Source organism: Syngnathus floridae, chromosome 13 (genome assembly GCF_059516105.1).
Source record: "Syngnathus floridae isolate MCC-2025c chromosome 13, RoL_Sflo_1.0, whole genome shotgun sequence".
NCBI classification, from domain to species: domain Eukaryota; kingdom Metazoa; phylum Chordata; class Actinopteri; order Syngnathiformes; family Syngnathidae; genus Syngnathus; species Syngnathus floridae.
This window is the reverse complement of record NC_142425.1, coordinates 13,907,226-13,929,816: the sequence shown is the minus strand read 5'-3', so window position 1 is coordinate 13,929,816 and position 22,591 is coordinate 13,907,226. Positions and strand designations below refer to the sequence as shown.

General features: G+C 43.9%; 2 protein-coding genes across 3 annotated transcripts in view; both read left to right on the top strand.

Moving 5' to 3' along the window:
- Positions 1 to 12,854, top strand: part of cachd1 (cache domain containing 1) — a 30,181-nt gene extending 17,327 nt beyond the window's left edge. The window contains exons 6-27 of the mRNA XM_088394446.1: positions 581 to 725; positions 804 to 1,023; positions 1,091 to 1,240; positions 2,336 to 2,605; positions 2,787 to 2,936; positions 3,166 to 3,289; positions 3,372 to 3,489; positions 3,569 to 3,737; positions 3,841 to 3,983; positions 4,520 to 4,701; positions 4,907 to 5,017; positions 5,190 to 5,312; positions 6,003 to 6,102; positions 6,205 to 6,321; positions 6,484 to 6,644; positions 6,770 to 6,856; positions 7,557 to 7,673; positions 7,902 to 8,053; positions 8,372 to 8,533; positions 8,902 to 8,979; positions 9,138 to 9,239; positions 10,402 to 12,854. Of these exons, the coding sequence (XP_088250572.1) occupies positions 581 to 725; positions 804 to 1,023; positions 1,091 to 1,240; positions 2,336 to 2,605; positions 2,787 to 2,936; positions 3,166 to 3,289; positions 3,372 to 3,489; positions 3,569 to 3,737; positions 3,841 to 3,983; positions 4,520 to 4,701; positions 4,907 to 5,017; positions 5,190 to 5,312; positions 6,003 to 6,102; positions 6,205 to 6,321; positions 6,484 to 6,644; positions 6,770 to 6,856; positions 7,557 to 7,673; positions 7,902 to 8,053; positions 8,372 to 8,533; positions 8,902 to 8,979; positions 9,138 to 9,239; positions 10,402 to 10,646 (3,226 nt within the window). The 3' untranslated portion in view covers positions 10,647 to 12,854. The remainder of the gene's footprint in view (positions 1 to 580; positions 726 to 803; positions 1,024 to 1,090; positions 1,241 to 2,335; positions 2,606 to 2,786; positions 2,937 to 3,165; positions 3,290 to 3,371; positions 3,490 to 3,568; positions 3,738 to 3,840; positions 3,984 to 4,519; positions 4,702 to 4,906; positions 5,018 to 5,189; positions 5,313 to 6,002; positions 6,103 to 6,204; positions 6,322 to 6,483; positions 6,645 to 6,769; positions 6,857 to 7,556; positions 7,674 to 7,901; positions 8,054 to 8,371; positions 8,534 to 8,901; positions 8,980 to 9,137; positions 9,240 to 10,401) is intronic.
- A 3,298-nt stretch (positions 12,855 to 16,152) lies between these two features.
- The window catches only part of raver2 (ribonucleoprotein, PTB-binding 2), a 21,696-nt gene continuing 15,257 nt past the window's right edge, over positions 16,153 to 22,591 (top strand). The window contains exons 1-3 of one of the 2 annotated variants that reach the window (XM_088393179.1): positions 16,153 to 16,176; positions 16,811 to 17,107; positions 18,944 to 19,010. In XM_088393179.1, the coding sequence (XP_088249305.1) occupies positions 16,153 to 16,176; positions 16,811 to 17,107; positions 18,944 to 19,010 (388 nt within the window). Of the gene's footprint in view, positions 16,177 to 16,504; positions 17,108 to 18,943; positions 19,011 to 22,591 lie in introns of those variants that run through there. The other variant, XM_088393178.1, reaches the window with a different exon arrangement.

The window sequence follows — 22,591 nt, the reverse complement described above, 5'->3', positions numbered from 1 at the left end:
CTGTAACCTCTTCCTCAGCCATTCACCTCGATGCCAGTTGCTGTGTGGGGGGGGGGGCGGCTGGCGTGCTGGCGGCACGCTGGCGGCATGCTCCGCTCCTTGACCAAACATACCCTTGGCAGGAATGTGGCTGGGTACCACAGTGGAATTTCACACCTCCACTGTTGTGGTTTTTATTTGAGTGCCACTGAAAGAGCTCTCTTTCAATTGCATCCTTCACCTTTTTCACACTTGCTTGGGGTCAAAGGTGCTTTGAAACTTTTCAGACAAAGATAAAGTGGCACATATCCGCAAGTGTGATTGTGTTCCTTTTCTTGCTTTGACTGTGAACGAGGCTTTGTTGAGTACATGACTCCACTTCTCCACCCTGCGTTATTGTCCACGGACCACACACAAACCGAGCTAACCCCCTTTAGCCTCCCAAATCCCTTGCACTCCACCCAGCTGTTATGAGCACATAGCGACACACTGAATGAAAAGCATCAAGAAAAAGAATGCAGAAATATATTTCCTATATAGAAATATATTTGAAGGTCAACCTACATTGCCTTTCGACTGAATTTGTGTGTATTTCCCACAGGCCGGTGTATGTGTCTGCAGTGCGTCCTCAATCGAAACACATTGTCGTGATGGTGGATCACGGCGCGTCTGTTACTGAAACTCAACTTCAAATTGCCAGAGACTCTGCACTGGTTATCCTAAATGCAATCGACGAACACGACAAGGTACGAGCCTTGATGAAATGAGCGTTGTTCCACTGGCCCTCTCCTTGGTGTAACGGTGCCTCTATCATTCACATCAAGATCGCCGTTCTGTCAGTGGCCGAGATGGTCCGCTCCTGCTCTCTGGACCAGTGCTACAAGAGTTTGCTTTCTCCGGCCACCAGCGAGACCAAGAGAAAGATGAGCACCTTCATCTCCAACATCAAGTCCTCCGATGGCACCACGCAACACGCCGCGGGCTTCCAGAGGGCTTTCCAGCTTCTCCGCAACACCAGCAGCCTCAGCAAGCCTCAGAGCGCCAGTAAGAGAATAACTCCGCGGGACTGCTCACTTAACAAACCAGCTTCTTATCTGCCATTTGTGCTCAGCCACAGACATGGTTATCATCTACCTGTCTTCTGGGATTACATCTCGAGAGTCATCAGAGCCGGAGAAGAAAGCCACGCTGAGTGTGGTCAAAGAAGAGAACAGACACTTCAACAACTCTGTCATGATCCTCACGTATGCACTCATGAATGGTGAGTTCAAATGACCTCTGGAAAACAAAGTATGAGTCCCTTCCACACAAAGGGGCAGATATAGTAAATAATGCATTTTACAATGTTCATTTTCATTTATTCGTTAAAGCTATTTTGGCACAGTATGCAGCAGATATTGATTAGGCTCAATAATGACCAATGTATTCTCCTGGAATAATTCCAACAACCTCCCTAAATTTCCCTCAGAGGGTGAAAAATCAGAATGAATTTGTGCATGACCTATGTGTAGCAGCAACATGCTACTTTGTGCGTTGAGAGCAGACTGGATGATAGCAAAGTGCTCAGAAACCTCAAAGGCCTTTTTGTTTTGTCTTTTCCTATTTTATTGTCCATGCTGCCCTTGTAAGTGGCTCCTCTCCCTGCAACGCACGCACATACGCTGCATGCATTAGCAAACAAATAATTTTTGCACCCGGGGAATGTAAATGAGGTCCATCTAAGAGGAGAGCGAGTGAGGCTTCAAAGGACGCATGGCTCATTGTGCTTGTGTGTGACTGACAGAGGACCTCGCCAATTTAAAGAGGTCCGGGATGAAAAGGAAGCAAACATCTATCATCCTGAATTTTATTAGCGATGCATGTGCTCTCGCTCACGCAGAGATTCTTCATTCAGGTTTGTGAGGCGTGCTGGCTGAAAAATCCTCACTGTGCTAAATAGCCAAGGCCACAATTTGATCGATTTCCAACATTAGGTCTGGCTCCTTGAAGCTCTTCATTGTTTACTCTGTCAGCAAGAGTTCCCCTTTGTGTTCATCTGACATTGCCACCCGTGATGACTTTGCCTTGCACGATGAGCCGCAGACGAGCCTCGGCATTAATTAGGGATTTTTGGCTAATCCTGTCACTGACTGGATCGTGGCACACATTCTGCTCTCCGTTGGAGGTGCCAACTGTTCCAGGTGACAGCTGCGGGCGGCAGTGGTGGTTATCCCGTCCGGCTCCATTGAATGACCTTTAAAGACTTGACTCAACTGTACATTTCCACTGTGGGCTCTATGCGTACATCCATTTGGCATTTTGTCTCCACGTAGTCATGATCTGGTATTGTTGTTAACGCTGCCATATGTGTCCGCAGAGGGAATCACAGGTCTGAAAGAGCTGGCCTTCCTGCGAGACCTCGCTGAGCAGAATTCCGTCAAGTACGGCGTGGACCGTTTTCCCGTGGCGTCGTCATCCGGCTCAGCCGCAGCGGCGCCCGTGATGCCCGTCGTGAAGGGCAGCATGATGGTGCTCAACCAGCTCAGCAACCTGGAGACCACGGTGGGCCGTTTCTATATCAACCTGCCCAACCGCATGATCGACCTGGTCCGCTTCAGTCTGCCTTACGCCGACCCCATGGGAGACGGTGCGTGCTCCACACACCCAACGTGACAAATAAATGATCTATTTTGATGAGTTAGCACATTTGCTAACATGACAGTAGATTTCATTGACGTGTACGTGTTTGTGTTGCGAATGCTTGGTCGGGGCTGGCCACAAGATAAGATGCCGCTGATTTGAAACGCTGCGTGTTTGTCTCTCTTCAGGCTTTATCATGACTGTGAGTCGGCCGTGTTATTTCGGGAACCTGCTCCTGGGTGTGGTCGGAGTAGACGTCAACTTGGCCTACATTTTGGAGGATGTCACATATTATCAAGACTCTTTGGCGTCGTACACCTTCCTCATTGACAACAAAGGTGAGTCCAAACAAAATCGGGTAGCGCAACATTTGAATCCGTTATTTTTTTCCGGTGTCATCCCAATAGTCCAGAGGCCATATTTGTATCGTGTGATGTAAGACAAGTCATTTATTTCTGAAGCACCTTGGAGACCATGTCATCATTTTCCTAGTTTGGCAGGAAATTCAAATCTCTTTTTTTTTTATTTATCTGGGGTGTTGCATAAGCGCATTTTGTCTTTTCCCAGGTTATACCCTGATGCACCCATCACTAACGCGGCCTTACCTGATGACCGAGCCCCCCCTTCACACGGACATTATCCACTATGAGAACATTCCTGGATTCCATGCGGTGCGACAGAACATCCTCAAGTGAGAATACTTGCAGTACTTGAGGAAAAAAAAGTGACGGTCCATCTGCTGTTTCTTGACGAATGCCGCGTACTTCCCGCAGCCTCCCGTTGGGCAGTCAGGTGATTGCCGTTCCAGTCAACTCATCGTTGTCGTGGCACACGAACCGGCTCAGAGACAACAGCAAAGATGCGTACAATGTCAGCTATGCTTGGAAGCTGGTAGGTGACGCAGGAGAACACAGTCTGCATCTCTCGAATTAACATTCTGAAGAGATTGTAAAATCTAATCTTGTTTTAGGTCCAGGACACGTCGTTCATCCTGTGCATCGTGTACGTGCAGCCAGAGATTCCGGTCAAACAGCTGAAAAATCTCAACACGGCACCCAGCTCCAAGCTGCTGTACCATCGTTTGGACTTGTTGGGTCAGCCCAGCTCTTGCCTCCATTTTAAACAGCTGGCGTCCGTCGGTGAGACCGAGCTCAATTCCCCGCAACTCCAAATGTTTTGGTGTGTGTGCCGCTATGGTCTCTGAATACCTCTCCGTCCCTTTCTTTGCCTTTCCTTTCTCAGAATCCCCCACAGTGATGCTGGCAGCTGGTAGCTTCTCATCTCCCTATGAGCACCTCAGCCAGCCAGAAACAAAGCGCATGGTGGAGCACTACACAGCCTATCTGAGTGATAACACTCGGCTCATCGCCAACCCAGGCCTCAAGGTAAACAAGGAGGAAAAAAACCAACCCATGCGAGCGATGCCTTCGTTATTGTTTGTCATCCAAATATTTGTATTCATCACGAATAGCGCAACACTCAATTAGTGTGTGCCTGCAGAAGAGCGAGGAGAGATTTACCTAGAGTGATTGTAATGTAATGAAGCTCTACAGCTTTTAAGTTGGGGACAAAAGCCCCATGCGGTTTTGGCAGTCTGTTTGCATTCCTGGTGTGGGGGGGATGTGATGGAGGAAGGCCTCTCAACTGTCTTCATGGCCCCCCCTCAAGTCCAGATCACATCAGTGAAAAACCTCCAGTGGCCAGTGGGCCAGGTCCAGTCCGGCATTCGCTGCAGTGACTATTTTGTGAATATTTTCTGAATGTACTCGTCATTATTTGCACAAAAAAACAATTTGGAATAGTTATTCAAAGCTTACTAAGTCACAACTTATTTGACCTTTTTTGTGGCAAATTACAAATGTCAAAAACAACAAAAGTCTGATCCTGAAATGTTTGTCTTCTTGTCTCCATCCTACTGCAGTCGTCTGTCAGGAACGAGGTTATGGCGACCAGTCACGTCACGGATGAGTGGATGACACTAATGGAAATGAGTAGCCTCAACTGCTACATTGTGCGCCGTTACATAGCAACGCCCAGTGGGGTGCTCCGGATTTACCCTGGATCATTGATGGACAAAGCCTTTGACCCCACCCGCAGACAATGGTGAGGCTTACTTTGGATGGAGCCAAGGGGCAAGTTTCTGGGGGGGGGCCGAATGTGTGCAGTCATTCTTGTGTCACGATGTTTTTAACTCATTTTAATGAATGCCATCTACTGTCGAAAAATCCTGCCATGTGGACTCATATCATTTCTTGAATGTTTGATGCTAATTTCCCAGAACTGTTCCCTTTGCTGTTTTGTGTACCAGGTATCAGCACGCTGTGGCTAACCCAGGCCTCATCACCTTTACCGGGCCTTACTTGGATGTGGGTGGAGCAGGCTATGTTGTTACCATCAGCCACACCATCCATGCATCCAGGTAAGATGAATGGATGGATGGATGGATGGCCCACTTTGAAAAAGAATTTCACTCATCTCGCCTGATTGAGTCAACTCCAAAATGTAGTCCTAACATTTGAGTTTCCAGAATGTGATGGGGTTTATTGAGGGCAAATGAAGATGTTTTTGTGCCCCTGGTTTTTCTTCTCTAGCTCGCAGATGGCCCCAGGCTATGCAGTTGCAGTGATGGGGATAGACTTTACCCTTCGTTACTTCTATAAAGTTCTGCTGGACCTGCTTCCCATTTGCAACCAGGACAAGGGAAACAAGATCAGGTGGGTAGACAGTCACCTGGGTGTCTCTGGTTCTGTTCTTTCTTCTTTTTTTTTTTCTTCTTAACAAATTCCTGAGTTTCTTCTGTTTTGTGCATGAGTGAATTTACAAGAGAAGAGGGAAGAAGAGATAAGCTGATTATCTCTCTGGAGATGAGCCTCTCTCTATCATCTGCCCCACATACTTTCTTTGGGGTTTCTGCCTTTATTTATTTATTTATTTTGACTTTATCTGATGCTTTCACTCCCTCCTCCCTTTCTGTCTCCCAGCTGCATATCTTTTCCCGACGTCCTTTGTGTTGTCGTTCAGAGGGCCATATAAAACAGGATTAACGGAGAGAGGCTCTGGTGTAGAGGAGCGAGCGGGATCCGGCACAATGAGTCCAATTAGTTGCTGGGTCCTGTGAGAGGAGGAGGGATAAAACAACCTAGCATGTATTCTTTTGACTGCATATGACCGTAATCACATAAGTAGAAGCTTCAATTGCCTAATTTTGTAGCTTGTACATATATTTAAGCCTTTAAGAAATGTAACTACTGTGCAGTTTTTTTTTCATATGTTTGTTTGTTTTCTTTCTAAATGTTTAGAATCCCACGGCATAATGATAAGCAATGATTAATCGTATGTGAAAAAAAGGAATGACATGATCTATCTATCCATCTCTATAAAATACATTTGTGTGTGTCTTGTAGGTGCTTTATAATGGAGGACAGAGGTTACTTGGTGGCCCATCCTACTCTCATTGACCCAAAAGGTCATGCCCCTGCAGAGCAACAGCACATCACACACAAGGTAAAAAAAATATCCACCGTTTGTACTGTTTGTCTTCACTAGAGCACAAATTGTAACTCTCTTAGTCTCACTAATATGTGTGAAAAATCTGGTTTGCTTCAGGAGCCACTGGTTGCCAATGACATACTGAACCACCCCAACTTTGTCAAGAAAAACCTGTGCAACAGCTTCAGCGATCGCACCGTGCAGCGCTTCTACAAGTTCAACACCAGCATCATGGTAAGGACGCCTTTGTAAGGCCATGCGATGCTGCCATCGTGTAGTCATCGAAGGTAGTGCAACAATGACTCGAGCTTCCATGAATTAGGTCCAGTGTTTGTATTTGCTGTGGATGCTGTGAACGCTTTTCATATTGATATTGGCCCCTCCTGTCCTCCTCAGGGCGACTTAACCAACCTGGTCCACGGCAGCCATTGCTCCAAGTATCGTTTGACCCGGATACCTGGCACCAACGCCTTTGCCGGGATCGTCAATGAGACGTGTGACTCTCTGGCCTTCTGCGCTTGCAGCACGGTGGACCGCCTTTGTCTCAACTGCCACAGGTATGCCACAGGCACCCTCGTGACCTCATACCCGACTTTCAAGTGCATACATGCTTGTGTTGATGCCATTGCAGAAAGCCTTTCCCCTTAACCCCTCACAAAAGTATTTTTATTTGACATTTTAGAATGGAGCAGAATGAGTGTGAGTGCCCATGCGAGTGTCCTCTTGAGGTGAATGAGTGTACTGGCAACCTCACCAATGCTGAAAACAGGTCAGTAGTGCTGATCTTCAACCTCTGCAACTTTATTGGAGCTTGAAAATGTACTTGCTTTACTCTATTTATTATTGACATTTATAGCTGCAAGTACACAGCTGTTTTAATAATGCAGAAATAAAAAAAAAAACACATTTCATACTGCTTGACATTTCAGGACTGTTTTGGAGAAAATTGTATTTGCCGCGTAATGAGGCAGAGGAGATATTCGACTTGTAAATTTGAAATAGCACATCGCTAGGCTGACTATAGTTATTATTCTCGTGTCAAATGGTGATATTAAGGCTTTAAGATTGTTTGATTTGCCTCCTGCTGTTGCCTGCATTTGCTTTGTGGATGCATGTGCTCGTTTAAATGTCAAGAGTTTTCGGGGTGTTTCTTAATTGAATGTTCTGACTTCTTCTGTCTTTGCTTCTGTAGCTGTCTCCTTTCTTTCTGCCCAACTGTCCATCATTCAGTGTCTGTCACGTCTTTGCTTTCACCCAGCCCCTTTCATCAGGCAGTGAGTGTCACGTCCGCCCTCGCTTTCAGCAAGATGTGCAATTAAATCTTTTTTTTTGTCTTCAGATACTCCTCCTCGTCCTTTTGTTAGTCAAGTAACAGTTGCTGTCATTTTTGGGAGTCCTTTTGCACAAAAAGACAAGAATCAGTGCAGCACATTTCATGCAAAATGTATTTTCTGATTTGCATTTGACAGAAATCCCAGCTGCGAGGTACATCAGGAACCAATCACTTTGAATGTGATCGATCCCAGTCTACAGGACACACTGCCTCAATGTATCAACACTCGCTGCAGCCAGAGATACAGCAGCAGGTGAACATGGACACACAAAATAAAGTGAAAGAAATGTGCCACGCCGTTAGAGGGCGCTATAATACTTCTTTGGCATATGCATTTGGCCAATCGGAAGCATGTAGAAAGTATCGTGTGGAAACAGCAAAAGAAGAAATTGTGATGATCATTTTGGGGCTCCAACCCAAACTGGAGTTGTTCTTGTTGATTGCCAACAATGTCATATGAATGATAAGTGTTCTATTTCAGCGACTGCTTTGGTGTTTTGGACTGTGAATGGTGCATGGTGGACAGCGATGGCAAGACCCATCTAGACAAGCCCTACTGCGCCCTGCAGAAGGAGTGCTTCGGGGGCATTGTCGGTGCAAAGAGTCCATATGTGGACACCATGGGCCTCCTTGGTGAGTCAGTCATAATTTGGGATTTTCACGACTCTCCAGGCAGTAACAATAAACAACACTATCAATTTGACGATGCTGCAGAAATGTGTTTGTAGAGCACAGATATGCAATAAATGGCTCTTCCTCTTGTTTTTTTCCTTTCCTTGGAGGTAAATTGGCCATCCGCCTAGACTTAGATGTTTTTTAGTCAGCTAAAAGCCATGCAAGTGCAAAGTGTACTTGCAGCTCCACACTTGGTTCTGTGTTCTTCTGGCTTGTTGCCACATCTAAAATGCTTTCTAACTAACATCTGACAAGTACCTCTGTGTCTCTATATAGATGAGGAGGTGGCATCTTTGAACATGATCAAGAGTGCCCCTGTGGGTCCGGTTGCCGGGGGTATCATGGGATGCATCATGGTGCTGGTATTGGCTGTGTATGCGTACAGACATCAGATCCACAGGCGCTCGCACCAGCACATGTCGCCACTGGCAGCACAAGGTACTTTTTTTTGTATTGAACTCTAACCACTTGTAAATAAATGGTCAAAGTTGCAGTGTTCTAATTGGCCTTCATGCACATGGTTAGCTTCTAAAGCAAATACTGCCTTGCCAGAGAAAGTTTGCTGCTCAATTTTGTCTTGTCTTGTGTGTATATTATACATTTGCTGAGCAATTTTTTTCAGATCTGTCTGTTTTAGCCATTGTTGCATTTCACTTTTGTGGTCTTGCTGGAGCGAGTGTGTCCCTAACACTAATTGGTTGTCAGTGTTTTTGAAAGATTCCTGGCTTTTATGCAGCGTGATGCGTCGTCACACAGTTTCACACTGAATCTATTTGACATTCTAATTCCATTTTCTGATGTACCAGAAATGTCGGTGAGAATGTCCAACCTGGATAACGACAGAGATGAGAGGGATGATGACAGCCACGAGGATCGAGGCATCAGTAAGTTATGTTTGCGCTGTCACCTCACTTGACGGTGAGGATTTATCATACCTGACGGGTTGGCGGACCTTCCGACCAAATTAACTGCACAAAAGCCATTTTGCTCAATGTGTATGTGTGTCTCCTCTAAATTCTGTGTGCGCTCTTCTTACTTTTAGTAAGTAATACTCGATTTATTGCTGCGGTGATTGAGAGGCACACCCACACTCCAGAAAGACGCCGGAGGTACTGGGGACGATCTGGTACAGAAAGTGACCACGGTATGATACCTCATTTCATCTCTCGTTGACACAATGACACATCTTTATGTCATGTGTCTCATCGGGCAGACTAAACCGTCTCAGTGTGGTTTTTGTGAACTATATATTTTTTGAGTCTTAGCTGTCATACTTGTGTTGACTGACTTCAGCACCAATGGGTGGTGGACAGCGACACTCTGAAATGCCAATGAAAAAGGCAGTGACCCTAATAATGAAGTACTGTTACTGGTGTCCATTACCTAATATGCAATAGGGCAGAAACGTGTCATGATCATTTATCTCGTTTGACTTGAGTGGAAAACAGCATCCCGCACTGAAGATACAGACTTTTGGGGAACGTATTTGATCCGGGAGCTTATTAAACTGTGAAGGTACTTTATGTTTGTACTGTTCTTTTCATGGCACTATTTTATTTTTAATCACGTCCTATTGCGAGTGCTTCTGGCATTCACTGGGTGTGGGTGGACGGACAGTTCCTTTCACGTGGGCTCTTCACGCACGCCCACGTAAGGCATGGCTTCAGAGCCATCTCTGCCGGTTGTTGCGTAACGGATGATGACAGAACAAACGCTAAAGCTGAGTGTGTTCTCTGAATATGGAACACAAAATGCAATCACAATGCATGGCTTGCATTTGGATAGCAAGTCACCCTTTTTGTTGTTGCTACATTCTCACTCTTCACACTGCTCCACATGGGAATCAATAGTAGAGTAGGCGATGATCGTTCAGCGGCTCACTCAAGGACGCTTCCTCTCGCCACTTTCCCCAAGATGCGAAAATGACGAAAGATGAGACATCTGAGTGCAACACAAAGGCGACAAGGAAGATGGTTCTGAAATAATAGAGTGAGAGAAAGAGTGGGTGTTGTTAGTCCATCAGGGATAAGAAGCAAATACATGAGCAAGTTGACACTTTCAAGTGGCTACTTCTCTGCACTGAGTCAAAGGTGTCCTCCTACACCAAGCTACTCTTAACTTTTGCCTTGGAGTCATCTGCTGGGAATAACATATAATGATGTTTTATTTCTAGTGCTGTCAAGCGATGAAAATATTGAATACATTTTTGTGTATTGTTAACTCATCGTTATCTCGGTAATTTTAGCGATATTGCAGGCGGGGAATCGCTGTAAACAAGACCTTTTCATTCGATTCTTCACGTGCAGGCTACAGCACCATGAGCCCTCAAGAGGACAGCGAGAATCCGCCCGGTAACAACGACCCGCTTTCGGCGGGCGTGGATGTCGGTAACCACGACGACGACCTGGACCTGGACACCCCACCTCAGACGGCGGCCTTACTCAGCCACAAATTCTACCCCTACCGACACACGCACACGCACCATCACCCACTCCACACGCACCACCTCCAAGCTGCCGTCACCGTTCACAGCGTGGATGCGGAATGCTGATCGGTGACGGCAAATTTGCAAAACGTGCTGATTCAGACCCTTGATTGCGCTCAGCATCGTCGCCAATCATTTGACTTTTCCGCAGACCTGAACTCAATAAGTGTTGTCTTTTTTTACACACTGAAAATAAGCAAACTATTTTTTATTTGTTTTCTGAAGGAATCCATCCTTCTGGACTCTTTTAAGAGCGAGCTTAAAAACAATTTTATGGAAGTTCATTGGACTAACTGGAGGCGTGTAAACCTGAGCGCAAGCTTCATTTCCCCACGGAGGGCCAACGCAAAGCAACAGTTTGCTCGCTATAAAGCCCAGCCACAAGTTCTTACTTGTCATCACTACTGGATCACAGGACTACCTTATAAGCAAACAATAGATAAACACTACAAAGGTAAAAGATTTTCCTCCATAAATATATTTATTCAAGTTTGCCAAACAGATACAAGAGCCGCATTGTGATATTTGTTTGCACGTATTGTCGCATTTTCTTCACTCGGTGTGTCTTGTAAACAAGCAGCCTTAATCACGTGCTGAGCGACAGCAATTCAAAAAGGAAAGACATTTGTTTATTTCATGACCTTAACATCCAGCTTCAGGTCCATGTACAACGTGGACCTGAAGCTGGACGTCAAAGTTCTTGGATAAACGGCTTTCCATCATTGAACTGGAACTAACGGAACGTTCTTTGTAAGTTGGCAGCCTTTGGAGTGTTTCCTTTCCACTACGAGCTGAACACTTCCAGACGCTGTTGAATATTGTCTGACACGGTGTGTGCAGAATTGTACCGGACTTGAATGCCCAAGTTGGGAAGTCCCTGTTGTTGAAGAAGGATGGGAGAGAGAGAGAGAGATGCTGCTGTTTTACACAGGAGATACTAGATGCCTGTCTGATATCTCCTATGTGGTTAACCACTCAAAGTGTGCGTGGATTTTTTTATTTTATTTTTTTTATGTGAGGACAATTCTCTGCATGGTCCACACAGGAAAAGTGACAGGAAGAATTTATGTTTACTGTTTGCGTGCGTGTGTGCAGTTTCAATGAATGAATCATTTTCCCTCAAGTTTATTCATCCACTTAGAGTTTTCCTCCTGATGAAGAGTAACATGACCCCATCTGCGCTCAGTGGCGCTGATTTATTTTTTTTTCTTTCGAGATACTTTATGTACGTAGTGTAAAGGGAGAATCATCTATCACTACATATATTGTTGCCAAGTATGCCTGGAAATGATCCTCTGATGTTTGACTTGATATGGAAACGTGTTCATGATGTCTCGCTATATTAAGGAGGCCTTGGATAACTTTTAGGTTTATTTTTCTTTAGGTCCATATTGGATGGAACTCGGTACTTGGAAGAATTCATACTTACTCACTTTTACATGAGACTTATTGATTTATTGTGTATTGTCAAAGCTCCCAAAAGTTCTCGTAGGTGTGGAAATAAAACAACGGTACGTTTCGATGCAGATGAATAAATTAAAAAAGACGAAGCGTTGTATTCTCCTGTGAGCAATGCAAACAAGCCTTTCAAGCTACATTTATTTTCCTTATTGTGGTGTGCAGCTCTGGAAAGTGGAAAATATTTGACACACACTTGAGTTTGAAGTAGGAAGGGCCACACTGATGGGACACACAAAATACAATCATTTTGCAAGAATAGCATAAATTGAAGGGGATTTTTTTTTTTTTTTTTTACAGTGTAATGTAAGGACATCCTTTTTTTTTTTTTACATTTTACAAGAATATAGCCACAATATTAAGAGCATAAACCTATAACTGACTTTTTACAAACCTCTCACTGTAAGATAAAAATGTTGCTCTTAATATTAAGACTTTGTTCTCCTAACTGTGAGCCCAGTACATGGACCCGTTTCCTTATTACTCCTCATACTCACTGAGTGTTTGGACGTCAATTTACAAGTCTCAATTCCAGTCCATGCAAACTTCCAGGGCAATTACTCGACCTGGTATTTTTGTGTGTGTAATTTATGTTTTGACAATAATCCTTTAGGTTTTTGTGTTTGGGCATTTTCTTGTTTTTAAACAGTATTCAGCAGCTGTTCTATATGCCGTGTGTATGTACAGGCGTAACAAGTCACGTACTGAAGGATGTACATCACCCCCTCCCCCTCCCCTCCTGTACTGTATCATATCAACTTATCAAATTGAGATTTATTGCAATGTGAATGTGATAAAGTTGCTTTTACAGATAAATATGTGTTGTCTTTCCTTTTTGGAAATACAGTTCAACCTCCAGAGTAGAATGTTTTTTCTCCCACCCAGCGATGTTGTTATTGGATGCTCAGGCCTTTGTGAGCAGGAGGAGGAAAAATAAACCAACAACTTAGTTTGCTGGAAATATTTCGTTTTGTGTCACTAGCCTTGGAACTTTTCTGGCACATATGGCCTGTAGCAATTCTTCCTCGTTTCTGTTTGTTCATCTTATGTTCCTTATAATGAAAGTGTAATTTACTATGTTTTTGTTTGCTTGTATGAGAGTTTAATGAGATCATATAGATTCATTGTCAACAAATCAACTCTCAAATGAGTCGCCTCATGTTTAAATGTTTTGAGATCATTTTGAGCTCAATATTGTTCAAATGTGATTTCAGGTTCCCAAAAGCGCCATCTCTGTGTCTGTGACTCGTTAAGTGTCTTTTCAATTTCATTAGTTTGTCAAGCACTGTTGGCCAGGCTTAGCTCCTGGCCATTTCCAAGCAGCACATCTGATAAATAGATTGTTCTCCTTCTAAGGCTTCCAAATCATGCAGGAAACTCAACTCGGCCACTTGTATCTGTAATCCACCCAAAAGCTCACGACCACCGTCTTCTTTTTCTTTTTTTTCTTTCAATGCTTGGGCTTTTCTCCAGTATGTGCCCAATCAGCTTTGATAGCTTCATTTGCAAGCCTGTCACCATATATCAATCAGGGAGGCGGCTGTTGCAATTCAACTGGCAATGCTGCAATTGTTTCTTTAGTTGGCCTCTTACGCTTTTTGCAGAAGCTCTCAAACATGTTTGCTTTTTTTCATTTCATAAGAAAACGGTTTGATTGGGCCACTGCACAGTAACGCTCCGGCTGTGGTGCTCAGGGAGCCACACAAAAGAATGTTCTCGCCTTCTCTGCCGTCACCGCTACTTTGCCAAGCAAAGCCGGTAAATTAGAGCACAGAGCTCAGTGTCCAAGAGCCCTTGGGTCATTTCACTCTGCTCTGCCAGCTAGTACAGCAGGCGTGCACTCGCAGCATATTTCCCAGCCCTACTTTTCCAAAGTCGCCTGCCTCGAGTGATCATGCCTCGCAAGCCTCGTCACTATCACATGTTTGTGCTCATCGGTTATTCCATTGAGTAAAATTGTATCACCCCTTGTCATTAAGGTTTGTGATTGTGCTGATGAGCACTGAAATGAGGGCATCAATTGGACAGGGAACTTCTCCATGTGTTCAGGTCAGCTTTTTTTAATAGGCCGCAAGCCCCTGCGTTGCTTTTACAAGAAAGTCACAGCCGAAAAGACAAGCCCCTGACAAAGGCAATTTTCCATCCTGTACGAGCGCACAAAGTGAACAGTGGAAGTCACCCAGCGCCCGCCCGGATACATTAGCCATCAACTCCTCCACGCAAGAACCACTTTGCCACTCAGAGTTCACTGTGGGCTCTTTGCCTTCTCGACGCCCACCAAGCGCGTGCGCGTGCGCGCACACACCAGGTGCCACTCCGCTACTCGGCTCACCCACGCTTTGACGCTCTCAGTCCCGGTGAGCATTTTCCTCTCCCACCCGCCCACCCACCTACTTCAAACCGCTCCGAATCAATGGCTGACGGGCTCAAACAGCGACAGTGCTCTGCTTTCTAAAATTGTTGAAGGACTAACAAGCTTTCCTACTACATTTGTCAAGCATTTCCAGTTTTACTTGATATGATTTGTCCAAACACTTTCCGAGATGCAGTTTAGCTAAGGATCCAGTTGAGTTCTTTTATTGTTCTGAACGTGAGTTCCGTGGGGAAATGTGAAAACAACACTGATTGCCTCAAAGGAATTATTTTCAAGCACTTCCAAAAATCAGCCTGTGTGACCAAATAGTCCTTGCCTGCTTGTCAGAGAGCAAATGCTCAATGATTCATGTCCTCCAATCTGTCAACAGCAGTCATACAAGATCTTGCTGTTTCATATCCTTCTTGGATGTAATGCAGCATATGTGGCTCTTGTTGAGAAAAAGGAGATCTTACCAAGCGGTAGATGAGAATGCAATGAACTAGCTTGCCAGGAAAGGACATTTTTATCATTTGATTCATATCTACTAAATATGTTCATATCTGTCTTTTTCTATCATTATTTTGCAATCTCTTCCTCGTATGCCGATGCCTGACTTCCTGTCTGGCTTGTGTGATTTCTTCAGCCTCCTGAAAATCTGAAGAAATGCTTTCTTTTCTTTGCAGCGTTCATACGGAGGCTGCCCCATATCCTTTCCGGCGTCAGTGTGAACTGGGAGTGGCTCGTCAACTTCTCACCTGCCATTCAGCAAAAAGACGGATCTGCTGAGCAATACAGGTGCTGACCGCCACCATCCAACACACACACACGTGGCACAATGAAGTGCAGTGTAGAGAAGATTCACTGTGTTCCACACTATGGGCTCTGCAAGCAGCTTGGATTCAAGGACGAGCAACATGAGACGGCCAAATGCCTGCAGGTACGCATATGCGCTTGCCTGGTGAGATCCAGCACACTGATCCTTTCAATAAATGCCAGTGACCCAGCAGTATATGGCACTTGGCTCACAAAGCTTGGCTTGGCTGACTCCGAGACAGATCTGCCCTTAAAACGTTTCGAACTTGGGCTATTTGGATATTCTCAAGACTTCCTAGCCTTTGTGTGATGGCAAGGGAAATCAGATCATTGTAGATAATTGTAGATCTGGAACTATCTGCCCTCGCGGCACTTATAAAAAGCACTGGCGCTTAATACGGATCTGCATTTACATCCTCTGTGAGATGTGAATTCACTCGGATAGAATGTTGACATTGATTTTGATCCTGAAACCACTTGGTTCGACAGAGTTCAATTCAGAATGCATTTTGTCCGTCTTGTTGGCCATGCGAGATGATTTTCACAACTGTGATTGTCTGGACCTTGATCTGCCAAGAAACACTTCAGACAGATGGCAAGAGAGAACATGGAGGTTGGAAGGTGCATGGGCTTTGATTTCAATATCGCTAAAGCGACCATTTGGAAGTGGCTTCACGTGTGACATGTTACGTTAGTGTGTGAATGTATTAATATGAGTGTTTTTGTGTCTGTCAGACATGGATGAAGGCTGCAGAAGCTCATTGTGAGGGCTGAGTGGGGATGCGGTGTTCCCAGTGTTTGCCAGGAGCAGCTTTCCACCCTCCTCGGGCAGGAATGCTCCGTTGGCTGTTAGCTTGGCATTCGCTTCATGACGTGGGTAGAGAGAGAGACAGAGAGAGGAGGGAAGCACACAACCATTCATAGTCACATTATCCATAAAAGAAAATGGGAAGCTCAAGTGCTTTGCAGGTATAAGAAGAAATGGCTTCATTGGACTTCGCCAGAGTGATATTTATGTACATGTATTGATGCAGTCGTTTTAATTGGTCTAAATTAGGATTAAGAAAAACCCAATTTTGACTTGTAGATTATAGAGCATACATGGTAATATAATAAAGGGAGGATGTAAGAGTGAGGGGGCTCAAATGAGTGTCAGCGGTGTGCATTGTGGCACCTCTTTAGATGTGAGACGGAAAAATCTCTTGTATATTTTGTCTGTTATTGATGCACAATTTGGGCATTTGTTTCGGCCACTCCATTTCAATCATGAATAGCGTGTGTCACTTTAATCTTAATTACGCTTCAGGAAATTGGTTTGTCTCGATTTTCTGTCACTGTTTGATTCGATTTTGACTGTTACATTTTACATTAAGGTTTCTCAACTGATGAAAATATTGCAAGCGTTTATTCATTCATATGTTGCGTTTATTGTGTTGCTTGTTTGTGCATTTGTTGCAATTTTGCCTCACCAGTTTGCCGAATGTCAAGTTTTTTCTGTCGCACGGGCGCGCGCGCACGCACGCACGCAAACGCGCACTTGACTTGCCCAGCACCTGCTCCCTGCCTCACTCCCGTTCTTCCTTCCTGCACACTCTGCTTTCAGACAAGCAAAATGGCGGCAACGTCATCCATCCAGCCGCCGAGCGTGCACTCTTCTCTAGCGCAGGAGAGTGCAGTTTTCCCCGGAATGAGCAGCCCCGAGAGCCAGCAGCCGGAGGATGAAGATGCGGCGGCCGCGGCTGCGGGAGCGGCTGGAGCGCAACCCGCAGAGCCAAGCCTCCGTGACTTGCCCGAGCTGGAGCCGGCGGAGATCGAAAAGAGGCTTGCAAAAACTCGCCAAGAGCTTCGCAACAGACGGAAAATACTCATTAAGAACCTCCCGCCCGACACGAGCAACCAGGTAAGAAGTTGACAGGTAGGTTGGCAAAGTCAGTCAAAGTAGCGCGGTGCACGTCCTATTTCTTTGGTGCGTGCGTAATAGTTTACGCAGGACTAAGTACTTTTCATAAGGGGCAGATATTATCATAAGTTTTTTTTAGTGTTTTTTTTTTACTTCTTTCAGCCGCTTTCATTTGATTAAAAAGAAATGAAATGGAAAAAAATGAAATGGTGTCATTAGAGACCAGTTTTTAAAACAACAAATCAAACAATGATGACCTAAGCCTTTTGGTGTGGAAACATTTCTGCGCTTATTTGGGCACACAAAATGGACACATGGGCCAGGTGAGGTAGGCCAATATAAAAAAGAGGACTAATTAATCGTCACAATAATTAATTTGATCATATTTCATTAATTGACCAATTATTTGACCAAATAACGCCAACAAATTTAAATGTGTGTATGTAACATGTCAAGAATTCCCTTATTAGAAAAGTAATCAATTATTAAATTATTAGCAATAAATATATTTGATTAAATAACATGAGGGCGAAAGCAGCTGAATTAATGCAACAATAATGACAGGATTTTGTAATCGTGCGAATGCAAATGCTTAGTGGGCTGGATTTAGAAGAAAAAAAAAGTGCATTTTATTTCACCCCAGGGCAATGTTATGCTGGCTCTTACTTTACCTGTGCACCTTTGATGTGAAATGAAATTCCCTTCATGTATTGCTATGCAAGAATTACTCACATTTGATCCCTTAGCTTTGATGACCCTCCCCGATTTTCTTTCAATTAATGTTTCTTTTTCCGTTGGATGTCAGCGTACAAAGCATGTTATGGGATCCATGCAAGACTATTTTAATTGCATGGAAAAAAAAGGTGCTGTCTTAAAAACCAGTCCTTCTGTGCATTCCTCATCATGTCAGTGTGTCAGTAGCATTGTGATATGTGTCGGCAGCCACATGATGTCTGCCCTGCTGAATGTGCACATAGTGGAACTGTGTCTAAATATTTAAAGGAGTAGCTCTGGTTTGGATGTTGCTTTCAATCTGTGACTTACTGACTGGCTGCTGTCATGCAGCTCATTGGCACAAGCTCTTGCTCGCTCACACTTGTGATTTGTATTTATTGCAGTCGGACAGAATAAGCAAAAGAAACAACAGCGCAAAACAGTAGATGACAACCTTCTTGCTACATGGAAGTTGGACTCCATTTTATATGGACAGGCAGCGCTACACCGAAAAACCTGCAACAAACAAACCCTTGCGGAACCTTCCGGACCCGGGATCTTTTTGCCGCCCCGTACGTGTGGCAGAGTCGAAATATCCGAACTCTGACTCACTTGTTGCCAGCAGCACTCTGATTTTCAAGGGCCAGTGAGCTGGGTCTGTGTGGGCTGCCTTACATGGCCATTCCTGATATGGAACATGCCTGCTGTTTGCTTTGAGTGGGCTGGAAAAGAGGAGCATATTAGAAAGTTCTCAAACGCTCTTAGGCAATTGCTTTGTCTGTTTGGAAATGATCTGATGCATAGCACTGAGTAGGGTTTTTTTGTTTCCATCAAAGCAGCAGTGACAAATGTTTCTGTGGTTGCAGACTTCATTCCTTTGTTTTTGACTCAAGTGAAGCCTCATTGTGGCGAACCATAAGAGGGTTTGGGTTTGTTTCAGTGTGTGACAACAGAGAAGACAAAATCAAGGCACTTCATGTTTTCTATTAGTTAGTCGCTCGATATTAATGTCAGACATTAAAACGAACCAGAAATTGAAGCCGAAATGCAATTAAAGTAATCCCTTATTTCTATCTTGGCTCATGATGGTGCGGCTAACGTTCTTTCTCTCTCCCGTTTCAGGAGGTCCACGAAATCCTGAAAGAATACGAACTGAAGTACTGCTTTGTTGATCGAAATAAAGGCACAGGTAAAACTCACATACAAAAACTACATTGCAACCTACAGACACAACAAATGTGTGAGCACAGCAATTGGATTTTTGTTCTGAACTGTACGTATTAATACATTGCTGCCAAAATGAGCTATGGTTAATTAACGGAGTGTACTCAAGCTCTTAAAAGTGAGCGTGGCTGCCAAGTTAGCAACTTTGTGGCTGTATTTAGACCTCTGTCACAAGTCTCTTTTCAAAAAGTGGCTCGCAAAAAATATCGCGATTTGAACTGTTATTACTGAAGACTTTGGAAGACCCTGAGAATCCATCGCAGTTCCAGTCAAAAGAGTAGATATTCATTCCGTGGACACAAATTGGGCCTGGTTGCTGGTCCCTATGGAGGCGAGACTTTAGTGGCTTGACTCTCACTTATTGAAATAAAAGAGTAGGACCATTGCTCTGTTACTTGCTATAACGGCAAATACGCCATCATGTTTTATTATGATTTAAACGATGAGGAAGAAAATGAGCATACAGTCAGCTGGGTTTGCTTCTCATACAAATCCATCTCGCCCAGTGCGATTGTAATTGATTTATTTTTCAAACTGTTCAGTCACATTTGAAATCAGCATTGACCTTTTTCCTCGAATGCCACAGTGACACACTCGCACAGACCCCCTGCCCTTAAAAAGACTTTTTCTTTCCAGGGAAAGATATTTTTAGTCAGCACAGGGAGTCCAGCAAGACCAGCACGACCACACTTATAGTAGGAGACATGAGCTAACAAGTTGTGTTGTAGGTGCAGCTTTTGATGTTTTGTTTTTTTCTGCCATCAAAAAACAACGATTAGCATTTAACACCCATACTAGTGTCCAAAGCGTTATCATAATAGGACATGTCGCAACTGCTTTGTGAAGACTTATTTTGGCAAGTTCTGTTCGACTAGTACAGCGAAGAAGATCCTCTACTTTGACTTTTTTTTTAATTTATTTACTAGGAATGCAGTGGAACTGACTGGTATGAGAATGAAAAAAATTGGAGAGTTCTGTTCTGGGCCTCAAGAGAAAAATGTGATAAAGGCTTCTAGGTAATATTGTCATGAATTTTTAAGTAGCCCTTAAATAGTACATTATAGCAAGGATGTGGTTTTGCTCGAATCCGCTCACCAAACTGAGGTCTTCACTCCCTACATAATATTTAGTAGCTATCTTGCTATAGAAATTCAAATTCTATACATATGTAGGGTAGTATGGTTTTTTTTCCATGAACTCTTCCCATTCCCTGTTGTTATTTACAATGAAAACACGAATGTCAAGATGGTATCAAATTTTTAATAGCATCATTCCTCTTGAGGAAAGTGCATGTTGTCCTGGGACTGGGGCTGTGTTAGTATTTTATGATTGCTGTGAAGTCCAGACAGCTCCAGCGTAAAAACACACTGGATGCAAGAGCAAGGGCGATATTTGTAAAATAAGTTATTGCTAAGGTTTAAATAGTACGGAGGAGTCGTAAAGGCCAAACATGGTCTGAACAGAGTTCAGTCCAGTTTGTTCGTATTTCAAAGCCATTTTCTCATAGGACATCTATTTGATTAACTGGCGACCATTCCAATGTACATCCTGCCCTACGTTTGTATCGGAAAAGTTATTTTGGTCGCTTTTAGTATGGAGCATAACTCTCGGCTTGCATTAAAATGACTGAGTGTACTCTCGCTGAAATGTAGTTCTCAGAGAAGCTTCGGCTCGCTTCTTCACCTCATGACCATATCAGTTCCCTCTCGGCCTCTGCTGTTGGACTTATTTGGTCATGATGATGGCGGTGTTTATGTCTGTCTGTCTGTCCTGCAGCGCACCTGTCTTTGTTTCAGCATGTCTTTCCATTTGTGGTTCTCCTTCATTCTGTTTGCAACACTCACCATTGCAATATACAGGCGACTGTCTGGATGAATGGATGGATGGATTAAAAATCTCAAACGGGATGGACAGATGCATACATTTGCATTTTCAGTTTGTGGTATAAAGGTGAGGTCGTTCTCCAAGCCTGCACGTGAGTCACTTGGCACAGCGCAGCACAAGTGCGGAGGTTTACGTAGTCATTGGACAACACTGCGGAACTGCGGATGTGAAAGCGAGAATACAATAGTCAGGGTGATCCTGGGTGAGCCGCTCTTTCAATGGGAGGCTTTGTGATTGTCACTGCACTATTCACTGATCAGGCAAAAATCACATTGGTTGAACCACCAAGGCTAGCTTTCCTGTCATCCTTTGGATTTGATCTTTTCTTCTGCCATTTATCGTTTTGTGATCGGTAAATGTCTGTTCAGTACACTCTTGTTTATTCTTCCGACTGAGCTCTGGCGTTTTTAAAGACGAAAGGCTCCGAGGCTGAGAGAAGAGGAAGATGCAGTTCAAATGTTTACTTTACTGCAGTGAGGAAGTCGAGCTGAAATAAATGTGCAGATATGGGAAAGAGAATGAGGGTCTCTTTGAGAGCTGCAATGCTCGCTAAGCACCACCATCAAGGCTACATTTATTCAGCCTTATACAATGCATTGGCTTACTTTTGCCGGTGTTTCACACAAGAGGCACTTGGGATTTATTTAGTTGTTTATTTGATTTATAGCAAACCATTTTAAAAGCATTTCAGTATCCTTACCAATCAAAGGTCTACTTGAAGACAGAGACATCCCCTAAGGGGGCACATGTAATGCATGTGGCTATTAATATTATTATTATTATTATTATATATATAATATCACCATATTGCGAGGAAATTTGCAAAAGAACGCCACCTCCCTTCAGCGTTGTCACAGCTGCTTCAAAATGGCTCAGGCTGACCTTTTTATGATCGGGAAGTTTCTAAATCCCGTCTCCGGCCTCCTGCTGTCTGCATGCTGTTTCAGCTCTGAAGGAAAATGGAAAGCAGTTTTTCACCTTTGGCTAATGAGATGATCTGTGAAATGGTTTTGTTTACGTTTGGCCCGATGATGATTCATGGAAATCGTTCAATCATGGTAACACTACATATTCAGCGCACCGACCTCTACATTTCTCATGCTGCTTTTTCTAGGCTGTGTCATTATTTGAATGGGATTCAAGATAAATAATGGTAGCATATTTAAAAAATAGCAAGTCATGTGAAAGATATGGTATTAAAAAGTATGAAAGTTATATGGACATTAATTTTTCCCTATCAGTGCAATGACTTATTATTTGAAGGAGTTTCCTGACTCCACATGATACCTGATCATAACCTTTGGACAAACATGAGGGGTAATTCCCATTAGGCCCACCTTGCATAAAACAAGAATGGTATCTTCGAGAGGCTTTTCAGTGACTGACATTGTTTGAAACGCACCTGATTTGAATTCTTTTCTTTAAATGGGAACATAGTGTAACTTTGAAAAGAGCGCTTTTCAAACAATTCAACTTCCTTTCCTTCCCAATTGCCGACTTAGTCCTCAGAGGAACAATAGATGTGCCCCCCCCACCCCACCCCATCATTAACACGCTGCAAAATGTTGCGGAGTTTTCTGTTGCTGCCCACTCCCAAATTGCAGTCCCATTATTTCTACGGTTATTTTTAAGCTATTTTCTAGTCTGACATCCGCCTTGTAC